We start from the raw sequence: 13,269 nt of genomic DNA on the forward strand, positions 1-13,269 counted from the left end.
TATTTAGTTAATTTTAACAAAACAGTATACAAACATGTATAATTTTTTTTATATAAACAATGCATACAACATCAACACAACTCTTTGCTTCTTGTTCCTAAAAAGGAAAACGACTTCCTGAATTGGTCCTAAAATGCAGAGGCCTCTCCACTCTGACTTGGAGTGAAACTGCTGCACACATTCGCCATTCGGTGGCGCTGCGCTACACGTATTTCCGGTGGTGACGAAAGCGCCAACAGTCGTCTTAGTTAAAACAGCAAAATATACTTAAAAATACAAATAATACTACTTAACGTTAGTTTGAGTTAAGATTATGGTTATGTTTAGTGTTATAGTTACGTTTAGGCCTAGTAAAAAAAAAAAAAGACGGAATTGGAGGTCACGTGTTTCCGGTAGAGCTCCACTCGCCCATGGGCTGCAGCTCGACCCTTCTCAAATAAGGGGGTGTGTTTAGTGCGACTGGACTGTAGCAGAACGGGCGGAAAGACAAGAAGAAGCCAGACGAGGTTGGAGACGAAACGCGATAGCGGGACAAGCTACAAGACCTCCTCCAAGGAAAATCGAGCGCAAGTATGTTTTGCTTTTACCGCGCCAGAAATTTGGTACTCAAACTCGTCAATCTTCATCACTTTCGACCTCCTTTTCCTTCTTTTCCTTGTCCGATGTTTGGATCATTCGTCCATCGATTGATCAATCCATCAATCAATCCATCAATCAATCGATGGATGAAGAAGGTCGCGAAACTGTCTCTGTCTCGTGTCGTCTTTTGTGAGCGTTTATTGGTTTCAACGAAGACGGCGAGATTTGAGTTGACCTGGCAGGACATTTTGTTTGCTTTGTTTTGGATTTGGATTTTCGCAGCTTTGGTATGACGTGCAAGTGATTTCACTTTCTTTCTGTCTGTCTATTTCCGTCCCATCTTTTATGAATAGCAGGACATCGTTTGGACAGTTCCGACAAAACGAACTATCTACTGTCCTTAACTATCGTCAGTAAATAAGCAGTTTTCAAGTGTCTTAGTTTGGAGGATGGTCAGAAATGTGCTTGTGGTGAAGGAATTCAATTCTCCGGACAGATTCTAAATGTTCTTTTTCTTTGCTCTACTTTTCTTGTCTTCTGATTTGTTTAAGATCAAATTTGTTTGAAATGTGTGAGAGAGGAGTAGAAAAGCTGCTGACTCAGCAGCATCACTTCCTTTTCCTGTCTCCTGATATTCTGGCTGGACGTTCTTTGAATTTTTTTTTGTATTTGCTGTTTTGATGATGAAAATGTTTCATTAAAACCACATTTTTTAGTATTTATTTTTCTCATTAAATAAGTGGTTAATTGACTTTGTTTAAGAAATACAACTTCTAATCTATTTGTAAATTAAACAATTGTGAATACATATTAATTACGCTACATTTAAAAAATAATAATAATTGATTCATTAATTTGATTAAATTAATTATAAATAAAATATTAGGCCCAAAAAGATTTTTTTAATCAGTTCGCATGTGTTATTAATTTCGCATTAGAAAGAAAAAAAATATATATATTTATTACATTTCTATTAATTTATTTCACCCAATAATTGGTTCATTTTATGCGTTTATTTTATGAAGTACTTGGATAAATAAATGTATTGCAAATAATAAATAAAAAATAGTCAGTTGAATTATTCAAATCAATGAATTTAAATGGAGAGGTATTTTTAATGAAGGGATTTATTAAAAATCATCACAAAAAAAATTAATATATTTTTTTAAGAATTCATATGTTGTAATCATTTTATTTGAAGAAATTGGTCAGACAGGTATTCACTTTTTTCTTCAATAATCCAATTGGTACACATATCAACTTTTGTGTGGCCGTTGAGCACATCCCGCCTGTTGCACATTCGAAAAGATTTTGGCAGGCGATGACGATGATGATGATGATGATGATGATGATGACGACAATAACGACCAATGCTTGTTGTTGTTTTCCATGTGAGGACGTTTTGCGGCGCGACGGGAAGATGAGCCAGTTTGCCGTCCTCCACACGGGCCGCAAGATGCCGCTGATTGGGCTCGGCACCTGGAAGAGCTCACCGGGACAGGTGAGGACGCACGCAGCCAACGCGTGACTTTTTAGAATGGCAGTTGGAAGCCTGCATTAGGGTTTGAAATTCGGCTTTCGAGCAGAGAGTCCACTTCCAAGTTGGGGATGTGTGTGTTGTGTTTGTCAGGTGAAAGAGGCGGTGAAGTGCGCCCTGGAGGCAGGCTACCGCCACATCGACTGCGCCGCCATCTACGGCAACGAGGCCGAGATCGGACAAGCGCTCAGCGAGGCCTTCGCGCAGCCCCACGTGAGACATGCGCGCGCACGCACGCACGCACACGCCGATGAAAGAAAAACATTGGCTGACTTTGTCCCGTTTGTCAGGGCGTGCGGCGGGAGGACGTGTTTGTCACGTCCAAACTGTGGAACACGCGACACCACCCCGAGGATGTGGAACCCGCGCTCATGCGAACCCTCCGCGACCTCCAGCTCGACTACCTCGACCTCTTCCTCATCCACTGGCCCTACGCCTTCCGGTCGGTCGCGCATGCGCAAATGTTGGCAAAACATTACAATAGTAGATTATTCAGATCCAACCCCAGATTATTCATCAAAACAGAAGAAGAAAAAAAGAAAATAAACATTTTGAAGACAATTTCAGAAAAAAAGAAAAGAAAAAAAATCTAACATAGAAAAATAGTTATAAAAACAGGAAAGCAAAATTCCCCAAAAAACATTTTCAGATATTCATAAAAACAGAAAATCTATTCCCCAAAATAGGATTTTTTATTTTTTTTTAAGTATCCAAAACAGCCATATGAAAATTATTCTTAAAAATAAAAAGATTCCCCAAAAACGAGAAAAATATTTTTCAAAATAGGGTTAAAAAAAACACATGAATATTTTTTTTCCTCTAAAAAACGGAACATAAATAAAAAAAAATACAAATAAAAAACAGGATAAACAAATATTTAAAAAAATAAAAAGCAAAATAAATAAATATTCCAAAAACATTTTCAAAAATAGCGGGAACATTTTTCAAAAACAAAAACGGGAAACAAATATTCATAAAGCTAGAATGACTTTTTTTTTTTCCTGAAAAACAAATATTCAGAAAAACAGGCTAAAGATTATTCTGAAAAAAAGGGGGGGGGGTATTGCTAAAAACAGCAAAACAAATAACAACAAAAAGAAAATATTCAGAATAAAACCAAATGATTATTCTTCTAAAGTAGAATAGAAGAAAAAAAGCCTAAAATAAATGACCGAGTTGTTGTTTTTTTTCTTTTTTCTTTTTTCCCTGCTTCCGTAATAATGGTCGTCAGTTTTGACAACTTTGTGGGGGTCCATTGTAGATATTTTGAAAATGATCTTCAGCCGTTTGCGACGTTGCGGTTGTTGTTGTTGTTGTTGTTGAAGGCGCGGCGAGGACGCGTTCCCGAGGGACAGCGGGGACGGCTCGCTGCTGTACGACGTGGTGGACTACCGGGCCACGTGGGGCGCCATGGAGGAGCTGGCGGCCAAAGGGCTGGTGCGCGCCGTCGGCCTGTCCAACTTCAACAAGCGGCAGCTGGACCACGTCGTGGCCGCCGCCCGCGTCAAGCCCGCCGTGCTGCAGGTGGCGTACGCTCGCTATCGCAGCATATCCCAATCCACTTGACTTTCAGGAAGTCCATTCAATAACAACATGCGACTGGAAATACATTTCGCCTTCACGAAAGCAAAAGAAAATGTCTTTCGCTTTCGTCAAGTTCAAACACCAACTTTCAGACTTCATTTGAAAGTGCGGAAAGAGGAAGGTCAAATATCGTGACCTTTTCTTAAAAGAAAAATACTCCCAAAAACTGAGACTCAAGTCAAATGGAGCAAGAAATCAGCTCCAAAAAATGAATGAAAACGAACTGAAAATGAAATAAAAAGTCATTCTTGGAAAAAATCCCAAATTATAATTTTTTTCCAAGAAACTTTCAAATGTTTGTTTTCACTCCGCTGTTAACAAATCCGTCATGTAACATCAATGTGTGCGCGTTTCAAGCGCTTTGTCACTCGCTGTGGAAGTTTATTGTAAAAGACACAAAAAAAATAATAAGAGAAGAACATTGCAAAACCACCAAAGCGCATTCATTTGTCTAACCAAAGTCGACTAGCTTAATGCTAACATATAATGCAAATCACCATAGGCTGGTTCATGGAAATGAGCAGAGCTTTTGCGTTCACATAAAAGTGACAAATATTACAAAACTGCTCAAGTGAAAAGAAAGAAAATATGAACTGATTTACTGGCAGCTCAGTAAAAGGAGATCTTTGATGTCTGCGGTCGTCGAAATGAGCCCGAATGAAAAATGCAAAAAGTATTTGTTGCTGTTGAAGGTGGAGAGCCACCCGTACCTGGCGCAGACGGAGCTGCTGGCGCACTGCCGCTCGCTGGGCGTGCTGATGACGGCCTACAGCCCGCTGGGCTCCCCCGACCGCGCCTGGAAGCGCCCCGACGAGCCCGCGCTGATGGACGAGCCCGCCGTCGCCGCCCTGGCGCTGAAATACCAAAAGTCGCCCGCACAGATCCTCCTCAGGTCAGACCCGTACGCTCGACACGCATTAAGATGGCCACGATGGGGGGGTGTGGCCAAAAAAAAAAGAAAGTGAGGAAGGTTTTTAGTGTTGCCAGGATTAATAAAAAAAAAAAAAAAATGGGGGGTGGGTGTCTTGAGGGTGGGCTAAACTATATTTTAGCCCTTTTTTTCCCGGCCACATTTTCCAGCCCTCGTCACACATCCGGCTGTCATTGGCCGATGCGTGCCCCGCCCACTAAGCCGACTTCCTGTCTGCAGGTGGCAGACGCAGCGCGGTGTCGTCACCGTTCCCAAGAGCGTCACGCCGTCACGCATCCAACAAAACCTGCAAGTACGCACGCAGATACGACAACCGCACAAAAACACACAGCAGGAAAAATATCAGTTCACAATTCACAAGCAGGCTAATATTAAAATATGAACCCCAAAAAAAGTCAATCCAAATAACATAAGAGCAAAAATACAGTCTATTAAAAATACACAAATATTACAGAAATATGCGGTGAATATGAGAAAAAAATGTATACAAATGCTTAAAAAAATACACCATTAGAAAAAAGCAAAAATATTCCAGAAAAAGAATGCAGCAAATATTACAAACTAACTTACATTATTGGAAATACACAAAAAATATATACAAATACTAGATGAAAAATATACAGATAAAAAAAATAGAAATGTTAGTTCAAATCATTTTTGGGCAAAAATGGATTCACATTCAGGTGTGTGCGTTTGCATGATGATGATGATGATGATGGCAGTTTACTTTTTTGGGGGGGGTGAAGGTGTTTGACTTCACGCTGTCGGCGGCGGAGATGAGCAGCTTGACGGCGCTCAACAAAAATTGGCGTTACATCCTGCCCGTCCTTCAAGTACGTCCGCAAAATATTTCTTTCTTCTTTTCTTCCGTTTGGATCCATCGCAGATGGCGGCCATTTTGACACTTGCGATCAAACGAAAATGACATCACGGTTGCTCAGGTAACGGCCAATCACGCCTCATCTGTTTTCTGCGTTTGGTCATGTGACCTTGGCAAGCTGAGCAAGTGATGTCATCTTCAGTGGACAGCAAGTGGCAAAATGGCCGCCCCCTGTCCTGATATGGATCAAAACGGGCGCATCAGTCTTCTTAATTATTGTTCGTCCGAATATGGTGGGAGTGCATACAATTGTAAAGAAGACTTGACTTGATTTTCCTCTTTAAACATGGCCGGTCAAAGCAGGACTACGTGGGGGGGGGATCCTCATTTGAACCCGTTTCTTTCATCAGCGCTCATCGTGATTTTGAGTGGCGCAGCTTGCTGATTGATCCCATTGTGGTTTTGTTTTGCAGGTGGATGGGAAGTCGGTTCCCCGCGACGCCGCGCATCCTCATTACCCCTTTAGCGACCCGTACTGATGGTGCGAGGATCTTGTGTGATGGATGCCGTCGTCCGATCTTTTGTAATAAACAGGCAGCCAGATTTTGGTGCCGCTTATCAGACGCTAACTCTGTTTTCTCGTGTCATTGTGGGGCAACACTGCAGCTCTGCTTACCTTTTGGCTTTGACATGATTGTATACGTCAGCGTCACAGGTTGTCATCCAACTTCACTGCCCATTACTGGTGAAACTGTAGGGGGCGGGATTATGTAAATGAGCCCCACCGTTTGATTACACTGAGGCGAAATAACTTCCACGCGCATTTTCAGAAATGACTCAAAATCAACGTGCTTGTTTAATTTCACATTTCAAGGTCACGTTTGGGTGTTTTCACATTTCACATGACGATTGCGAACCATGACCTTGTCATTGTCAATGACATCTATTGACAAGGTGCTTCATGTAATCACGCAAATATATTCCGAAAGGCATCACAATGTCCCAATTGGGCAGATGACGATGACGATGATGATGATGATGATGACGACGATGATGATGCTCTCAGGGTTAGACGTCCAAGACGACCGGTCACGAACGTGCGTCACTCATTCTGGCCGCTTTTGTCTTACTGATGACCTGCGCGAGCAAAGAAGAATTCATGTGAGTACAAACCCGGGAGTTTGTGTGTGTGTGTGTGTGTGTGTGTGTGTGTGTGTGTGTGTGTGTGTGTGTGTGTGTGTGTGTGTTCCTTACGTCCATGGTTTGTCGCAGCGTGGTGTACGTGTAAGCGGGCGGTCCGAGGCTGTCGATGACGCCGTCGCGCTTCCTGCGGCTGCTTATCGCCAAGCTGCGCGTGACAGCCAGCCGCCGTTTCAGCTGGTCGGTCAGCGCCAACGACGGCGCGGGCGCCGACGAGCCCCGTGGCCACCACACGTCCGTCTGCGCCGCCGCGTCTTTGAAACGCTCGCCGGCCGACGGCGAGGATGAGGGTGAAGATGAGGACGTGCGTCCGAGAGATCTGGCGCGAGGTGTTTGACGGCGGGATGCCAACGAGGACGCCGACGACAAGGATGACGGCGGCGATGTCGCGTCCTCACTTTCCGTCCTGGCTTTGGATGAACGATGCTCACGCACCAGCGCCGACAACCCGCCCGCTTCCTCTTCCTCCTCGTGGCCCAGCAGGTGCTCCGACACCTGTGTGAGAGAGGATGCGCATGAGTGTTGGATGTGAGGCTCCCTGTGGTGTGTGTGTGAGTGAGAGATTTTCTTTGAAGGTATTTTTTTGATATTATTGTCTGTGGTGTTTTTGTGTATTTTCTCCCTAGTGGCCAGGTATGGCTACTGCATTGTGAACTGCACTGCTTGCTAGGGTCAAAGGTTAAAAGCAAGATGGCTGCCTTAAGCCTGTGTTTGTGGACAATCAGCCTCTCGGCTAGTTTTTCTTCTTCTTTTCTTCAAAGTTATTATTTGTGCCGGATTTCAAGCTGACAAGATTCGTCTCGTTTTTATTGATGGACTCCTCAAGCGATCCAACGTCGCTCAGTGACTTCCTGACCTCAACCAACAATTGGTGAGCGAATTCGTTCAAGTCCTGCTGACACCGCAACACGACTTGCAATTAGCGACATTGAAATCTTCCGGAGGAAAACAAACAAACCAACCGTGTTTCCTCATAAATGTGCAAATTGCGCAATAGCAAACTGGTCATGGATTGGAAATAGAAATTTTGAGAAACTCAAATATCGCAAATACGTTTTTATGCTCTCATGAGGTGCTTTTCATACATGCCGATATAAAAGTAGATCCCAAAAGTGTCATGGAAACACTTTTTTTGACTTTTCCATTAGTCATGTGACCCAAGCAGGTCACATGACTAGCATGTCAGTTCATTTGGGTTTAGAAGCGAATGTGAGCACGTGTGTGCGTGTGCGTGCGTGACCTGGCCACTGTTGCCATGCCAACCCGTTTCCGTCCTTCCAACGCTCTCAAAGTCGCTTTCATAGTCTGCCGCGCAGTCCAAGACGCCGTCGCGCTCCTCCGGCACCTGCGCACGTGCAACACAAACACGTGAGCAACACGTGACCGTTGAATGTTGTTAGCACTTTTGCTGTCGAGCGACAACAACGACCTGCGTTTGTTCTTCTGCTGTCTCGCCGCCAGCGTCTTCAAGGGGGGCGGAGCCAACATCTTCCAATGTCTTCACGTCCACTGAAACATTCAAAAAGCAACTTGTGTGTGTGTGTTTTTCTTTTGCAATGTGTTTCCTTTGCATGTGCGTGCGTGCGTGCGTGCGCGCGGGCGCCATCTCACCTTGGCTGGCGTCACATCCGAGCGGGAAAAGTTCTTCGAGCGACAGAACCTCCTCCGGGGCCGACCTGGACGAGTCGGAGGGGCGGGTCGGACTGGGGCCGCCGCGCTCCAAGGAGGCGATGGGGGCATCAGATGGGAGGGGGCCGGGGGACGATGAGGAAAGAGAGTCTCCGGAGGGAGGGGGGGCCGACCTCGGACTTCTTCGGCTGAACATCTGAAAGAGGAAAAAAAAAACCTCATTGATTTTTATATCCAGGATCTCCATCGTTCCGGAAAAGTCCACGAGAAACAAAATGGCCGACTGAAGGGCATCGGGTGCTACAGGCAGCGATTGGGAACTGCTCTCAAGTCTGACGGCAAAGAAAAGTTGGAGGACTCGTACCGGGCCCGCTCTGCTTCTGGACGACGACCTGCTCAAGTTGTGCTCGCCCACCAGCTTCATCACCTCCTCTTCGTCACTGTCCACGCTTTTGGGCGGAGAGCTCGAACCCCCCCGCGTCTTCTTCCGCATCCCCCGACTGCTCGGCCGCGAGGAGGGGGGCGCGGGAGCTCGCCCCCGGGGCCGGGAGGCCGACGACCGGTCCGATCTCGGGCTTGGGGTCGGGTTCCGAGGTTCTGGTTCTCGCTGATGGCCGTGGACGCGACTCTCGATCTGGGCCAGCTTCTTCAGCGCGGACGCTTGCGAGCCCGGCTTGGACGACGACTGCGCTCTGAACAAGTGGAAGGAAGACAAGTTTGACGTTGGACACGGGTCCAACCTAAAAGCAAAAAGTCTGCAGAAGAGGAGGAAAATTCTAAGAAACTAAACGACATCGCTACCAAATGAGCTCATTGAGCGAAGAGGAGGAAATGAAGAAGAAAACTTGAGAAGGAAGAGAAAAGGAGAAGATGAATTTAAGAGAAGGAGAAAATGGAGTCTCCCTCGCGCGACCCTTGTGAGGACACGTGGTTAAGAAGATTGATGGATGGAGAAAATGAAGAAGGAAAGAGGAGGAGGAATAAAGGAAATAAGAAGAAGAAAGATTTTTGGGGTGGAATTTTGAAGAACTGATTCTGCCGTTTTGGAGCAGTTAGCCCCGCCCACCTTTACACACCTCAAGTCATGTGACCCCGGCGACGTCGGAAGTGCTGGCTTCTTCAGGAAGCGCCGTCCTCCTTCTCCTCCATCTCCTCCCGCTGATGCCTCTTCCGACGGCGAGCGGGACGGCGAGCGGGACGGCGCGCGGGACGGCGAGCGGGACGGCGCGACATCTCGTCCTTCCCGAGACGAGTTGAGCGGAGACAGATCGCCCAAGTCCAACGAGACGTCGCTCCCGCTGGGAGGAGCCGACAGGCTTTTTCCATCCTGTGAGCGAGACCGCAAGGCAGGCTTGACTAAAACGCAAACCCGACTTTGAAACCCGCCCCTCAACACTCATTTGAAAACGTAAGACAGGATTCAAAAGCAAACCTTGCCGCCTCATTTCACAAGTCCAATCGTATCACCTTCATTGATCCCACAATAAGGAAACGGCAAACCCTAACCCAACATCTTGAAACCCTAAAAAGCATCATGTGAAACCCTCATCCGAATTTAAAACCCCAATTCTGGGTTTGGAAACCTAATTCGGGACGCCAACGCTTGTTTGAAACCAAACGCTGGCTTTAAATCCTGATTTAAAGCCGTAAGTCTGCAGTGCAACCCCAACCACGGCTTGAACCCCTAATTTGAAACTTTATGCTGACTTCAATCCAATAGAGGGTTCTCACCTTTGTGCTAAAAATAGTAACATATCCCACGCGGTCGGCCATATTGGTTGGCACGCCTCCTTTCGAGTACGTAGACAGCGCGCTGCTGGTAAAAGTGATTCCTTTGTCTGCCGTTTTCTCAGCATCATGAGAAACCTACAAGCTGCACCGATGAGCTTTGGGGAGGCCAAACTCCGAGTGGGACGGTGGTGTCGCATGGATACGAAAGAGTTGGTCCTTTATATCAGTGGTCCTCAACCCTGGTCCTCGGGGACCGCTATCCAGCCTGTTTTCCATGTCTCCTACAGCCGACACAGGTGGGAATCGTTATCAGGCTTCTCCAGAGCTTGCCAATTAGCTGATGATATGAATCACCTGTGTTGGCTGCGGGAGACATGGAAAACAGGTTGGATACCGGTCCCCGAGGCCCAGGGTTGAGGACCACTGCTTTATATCACGTAAAAAGTAGTATGCTTCCCAATTGTTTGTAAATCGACACCCCTAACCCCCAAATTAAAACCCTAGCCCTGTCTTGAACCCTTGCCCCTGTTTTGAAGCCCTAAGCGGCTGAGCACCCGCCGCCGACTCACCGCATGGACGACGGCCGCTGCTCGGTTGTTGTTGTTTTGGTTTTTGTTCCTCTTGGCGGCCAGCAGCGCCTGAGCCCGCTCGAGAGCGTCGCTTGTGCCGCCCCGCCTCCACATCCCGTCGGCGGCCGGCAGCTAAGATAACATCTGCTAAGCTAAGTAGCACTAACTAACGCATTGTTGTCGCTCATTGATGACGCTCTCTTCGCGACGTTTGCGCTCCGGTGCTGGTTAGCCCGCATGCTAAGCTAAATGAGCACGTTTTTTGTTTTTTTAATGAGCACGTTAAGCGCGCCATTCGTCCCTTCCACAGCTTCCGTGATACTTTGGGAAATGAAGCCAAAAGCAGCATAAGAGTCCAAACGTTTGCGTCCTTTTGCCGCCATGGAAATTTTCTTCTTCGTCAACAACCATACATTTTGTTTCGGTGGTCTTTTCTGGTTGGCGCGTTATCGCCTCGTCTGCTCGGGAGGGCGAATTGCCCCCTCCGACCATAATGTTGGTTTTAAACACTGATCTGAATACAGGCGCTCGTCAATTTTTTTTTTATATCCTCGAAAAGTTGAATCATTTCCATAATTCCATTCAAAAAGTCAAACTTTCATAGAGTATATGTTTAGGGCCCACAACTTAAATGATTTCAAGCATGTATTTGACTATTTTTGCATGATTTGGGCTCCCAGCCCATAAAACCCATGAAAACAGGATGTCAAAAAAATAGAATAATGTGATTTGGAAGAATAAAAAAGAAGATGGAACTTGCGCCTCAACGGGCTGAAAGAAGACAAGGATGAAGACACCAGGAAGAAGTTTGCCGACATCATCATAAAGATTTTGCCCAACTGGAAGGAGAAGATGGATTGGATTTTGGACACCGTGCATCGCCTTAGACCAGGGGTGGCCAAATTGGGTCCTCGAGGACCCCTATCCAGCCTGTTTTGCATGTTTCTCTCCACTAACACACCTGATTCATGATCAGGATCGTTATCAGGCTTCTGCAACGCTTGCTGGTGAGCTGATCATTAGATTAATCTGCACTGAAGGAGGGAGACGTGGAAAACGGGCTGGATAGCGGCTCTCGAGGGCCCAACTGGGCCAGCCCTGACTCGGGAGTTATTGTGCAGTTTTCACTGAGAATTTACAAGGAGGAATTATGGCGGGCCACCAAGAATCACCCCATCTGTCGAGACTTTGGGATCAAGTTGTCACCAAGGAAGAAAGAGAAGCGCTTGCTGTGTGGCCGAAGATTCAACGTGCACGGGACGGGAGGCTAGACAAAAGGCGGTCTACAGAGGGCGCTAGTGCACTACGGCTACATTAATGGACAGCGAGTGTATCCTCACTCTGCCTTCACGTGCTGTGGGAAAGATGGACCTTACTACTCGGAAACTCCTAATTACGACCGAGTTCCGTCCCTGTGATTTTGTTGTTATAGCAAAATTGTGTATGCTACGTGTGCGTGTAGGTTCTTAAACAACCTGCTGTGCTAGTGGACGTTAACGCCTTCATAAGTGTTAATAATTATTGCCATTCATAAATCCTTCGGCGCTCTCCGCCATGTTGAAACTTGAATAAATTCTCTCAACTCGGAAACTCGGTATCAAAATAAATTCCCAGATGTCCAGTAGAAAATACGACATGAGGGGGCGTTGACATGTAATTTTCTACTCGGCATTTGGTATTTCCCATAATTTCGATATCACACGAAGGCAGCATCACTTACCACTTGAAATGGTTATATAGAATTCCTAAATGTGAGTTATAGAATACCATTTTTTTTTCAACCAGGGTTTTGCTGTTTCCTTTATTCTTCTCTCTCTAAGGTAACGTATCTATAATTAGTTTCTTATAGGTGGTTATTCCTTTTGTACTTTTGAATATGGTTAATTAAAAAAAAAAAGTGAGAGGAGCAATGCGCGCGTACGTCAGTGTGGCGCGCGTGCGGATTTTGAATGAATGAGCGCAGGCTGTCATGTCATGTTGCCGCTAATCTAATCCCGTGTAATCTCGGCCCCGGGAGAAATATTGGCAAAAGGGGCGGGATTAGCGAGCGGGGAGTCTGCGTGCAATTGCAAAAAAATGATAATAATAATAATAAGGGCAGGCGCTAGTTAGGCTCCACAGCACACACGCACACTGGTTTGTGTCGTGGCACATACGTGTAAAACGAGCACATCTGGGACCGACCTCACTTATCAAATGTTGTGCCATATCATGTGGAAATGTGTGTTAGTAGGACAATTAAAAAATCTTTAAATTCTTGAAAACTCGAGGTTAAAAATAACATTAAAGAAAAACAATGAGCATAATAAGTAAAATAGGAATACAGTATACTCAAATAAAAGCAAGAAAAATCTATCAGTACAAATAAATAGTTGTCGCTGTGCGCACGGTTGCCTCTTGGCGGCACTGTGGTGCCCTGCATGCATAAAGTATACATTTAATTTGAAGATAAGAGTAGAAGAATACATTTGCAACTGTGCTTGTTTTTCAAAGATTAGGAAGAAGTTTTGCTTTTTGGCTTTGTCTTACAGCATGTGTTCTTATAGCGTTTGTGTGCGAGTATTCGTTATTTCAAGGAAAATCCAAATGATTATAATTATAGAATTCGATGCTAAATCCACTTTAGCATGTCGAACGGATTTTACACTGATTTTAGCATTAGTGCTGACGGTCGTTCTAAAACGAAGCA

The 13,269-nt window shown here is 45.6% G+C and overlaps 2 protein-coding genes across 3 annotated transcripts; one reads left to right on the forward strand and one right to left on the reverse strand.

Annotated features, from left to right (window-relative positions):
- Positions 1-427: 427 nt before the first annotated feature.
- On the forward strand, positions 428-6,080 carry akr1a1b (aldo-keto reductase family 1, member A1b (aldehyde reductase)). The gene is made up of 9 exons (XM_086089161.1): positions 428-570; positions 1,976-2,080; positions 2,210-2,329; positions 2,407-2,558; positions 3,442-3,640; positions 4,393-4,592; positions 4,851-4,923; positions 5,378-5,464; positions 5,925-6,080. The coding sequence occupies exons 2-9, from the start codon at positions 2,000-2,002 to the stop codon at positions 5,988-5,990; spliced, it is 978 nt and encodes a 325-aa protein (XP_085945287.1). The 5' UTR covers positions 428-570; positions 1,976-1,999; the 3' UTR covers positions 5,991-6,080.
- Positions 1,741-10,983, reverse strand: c11h19orf44 (chromosome 11 C19orf44 homolog). 2 transcript variants are annotated; one of them, XM_086089160.1, is made up of 8 exons: positions 10,581-10,983; positions 9,357-9,607; positions 8,645-8,972; positions 8,263-8,476; positions 8,081-8,160; positions 7,892-7,996; positions 6,706-7,146; positions 1,741-6,588 (listed from the first exon to the last, which is right to left on the reverse strand). In XM_086089160.1, exons 1-8 carry the CDS (start codon positions 10,692-10,694, stop codon positions 6,541-6,543), a joined length of 1,581 nt encoding a protein of 526 aa, XP_085945286.1. In that variant the 5' UTR covers positions 10,695-10,983; the 3' UTR covers positions 1,741-6,540. The 2 variants fall into 2 exon arrangements, with proteins under 2 accessions (XP_085945286.1, XP_085945285.1); XM_086089159.1 differs by having other exon boundaries at positions 8,078-8,160.
- Positions 10,984-13,269: the final 2,286 nt, after the last annotated feature.

This window comes from Leptonotus elevatus, chromosome 11 (assembly GCF_054856555.1).
Source record: "Leptonotus elevatus isolate MCC_2025b chromosome 11, RoL_Lele_1.0, whole genome shotgun sequence".
Lineage (NCBI taxonomy): Eukaryota > Metazoa > Chordata > Actinopteri > Syngnathiformes > Syngnathidae > Leptonotus > Leptonotus elevatus.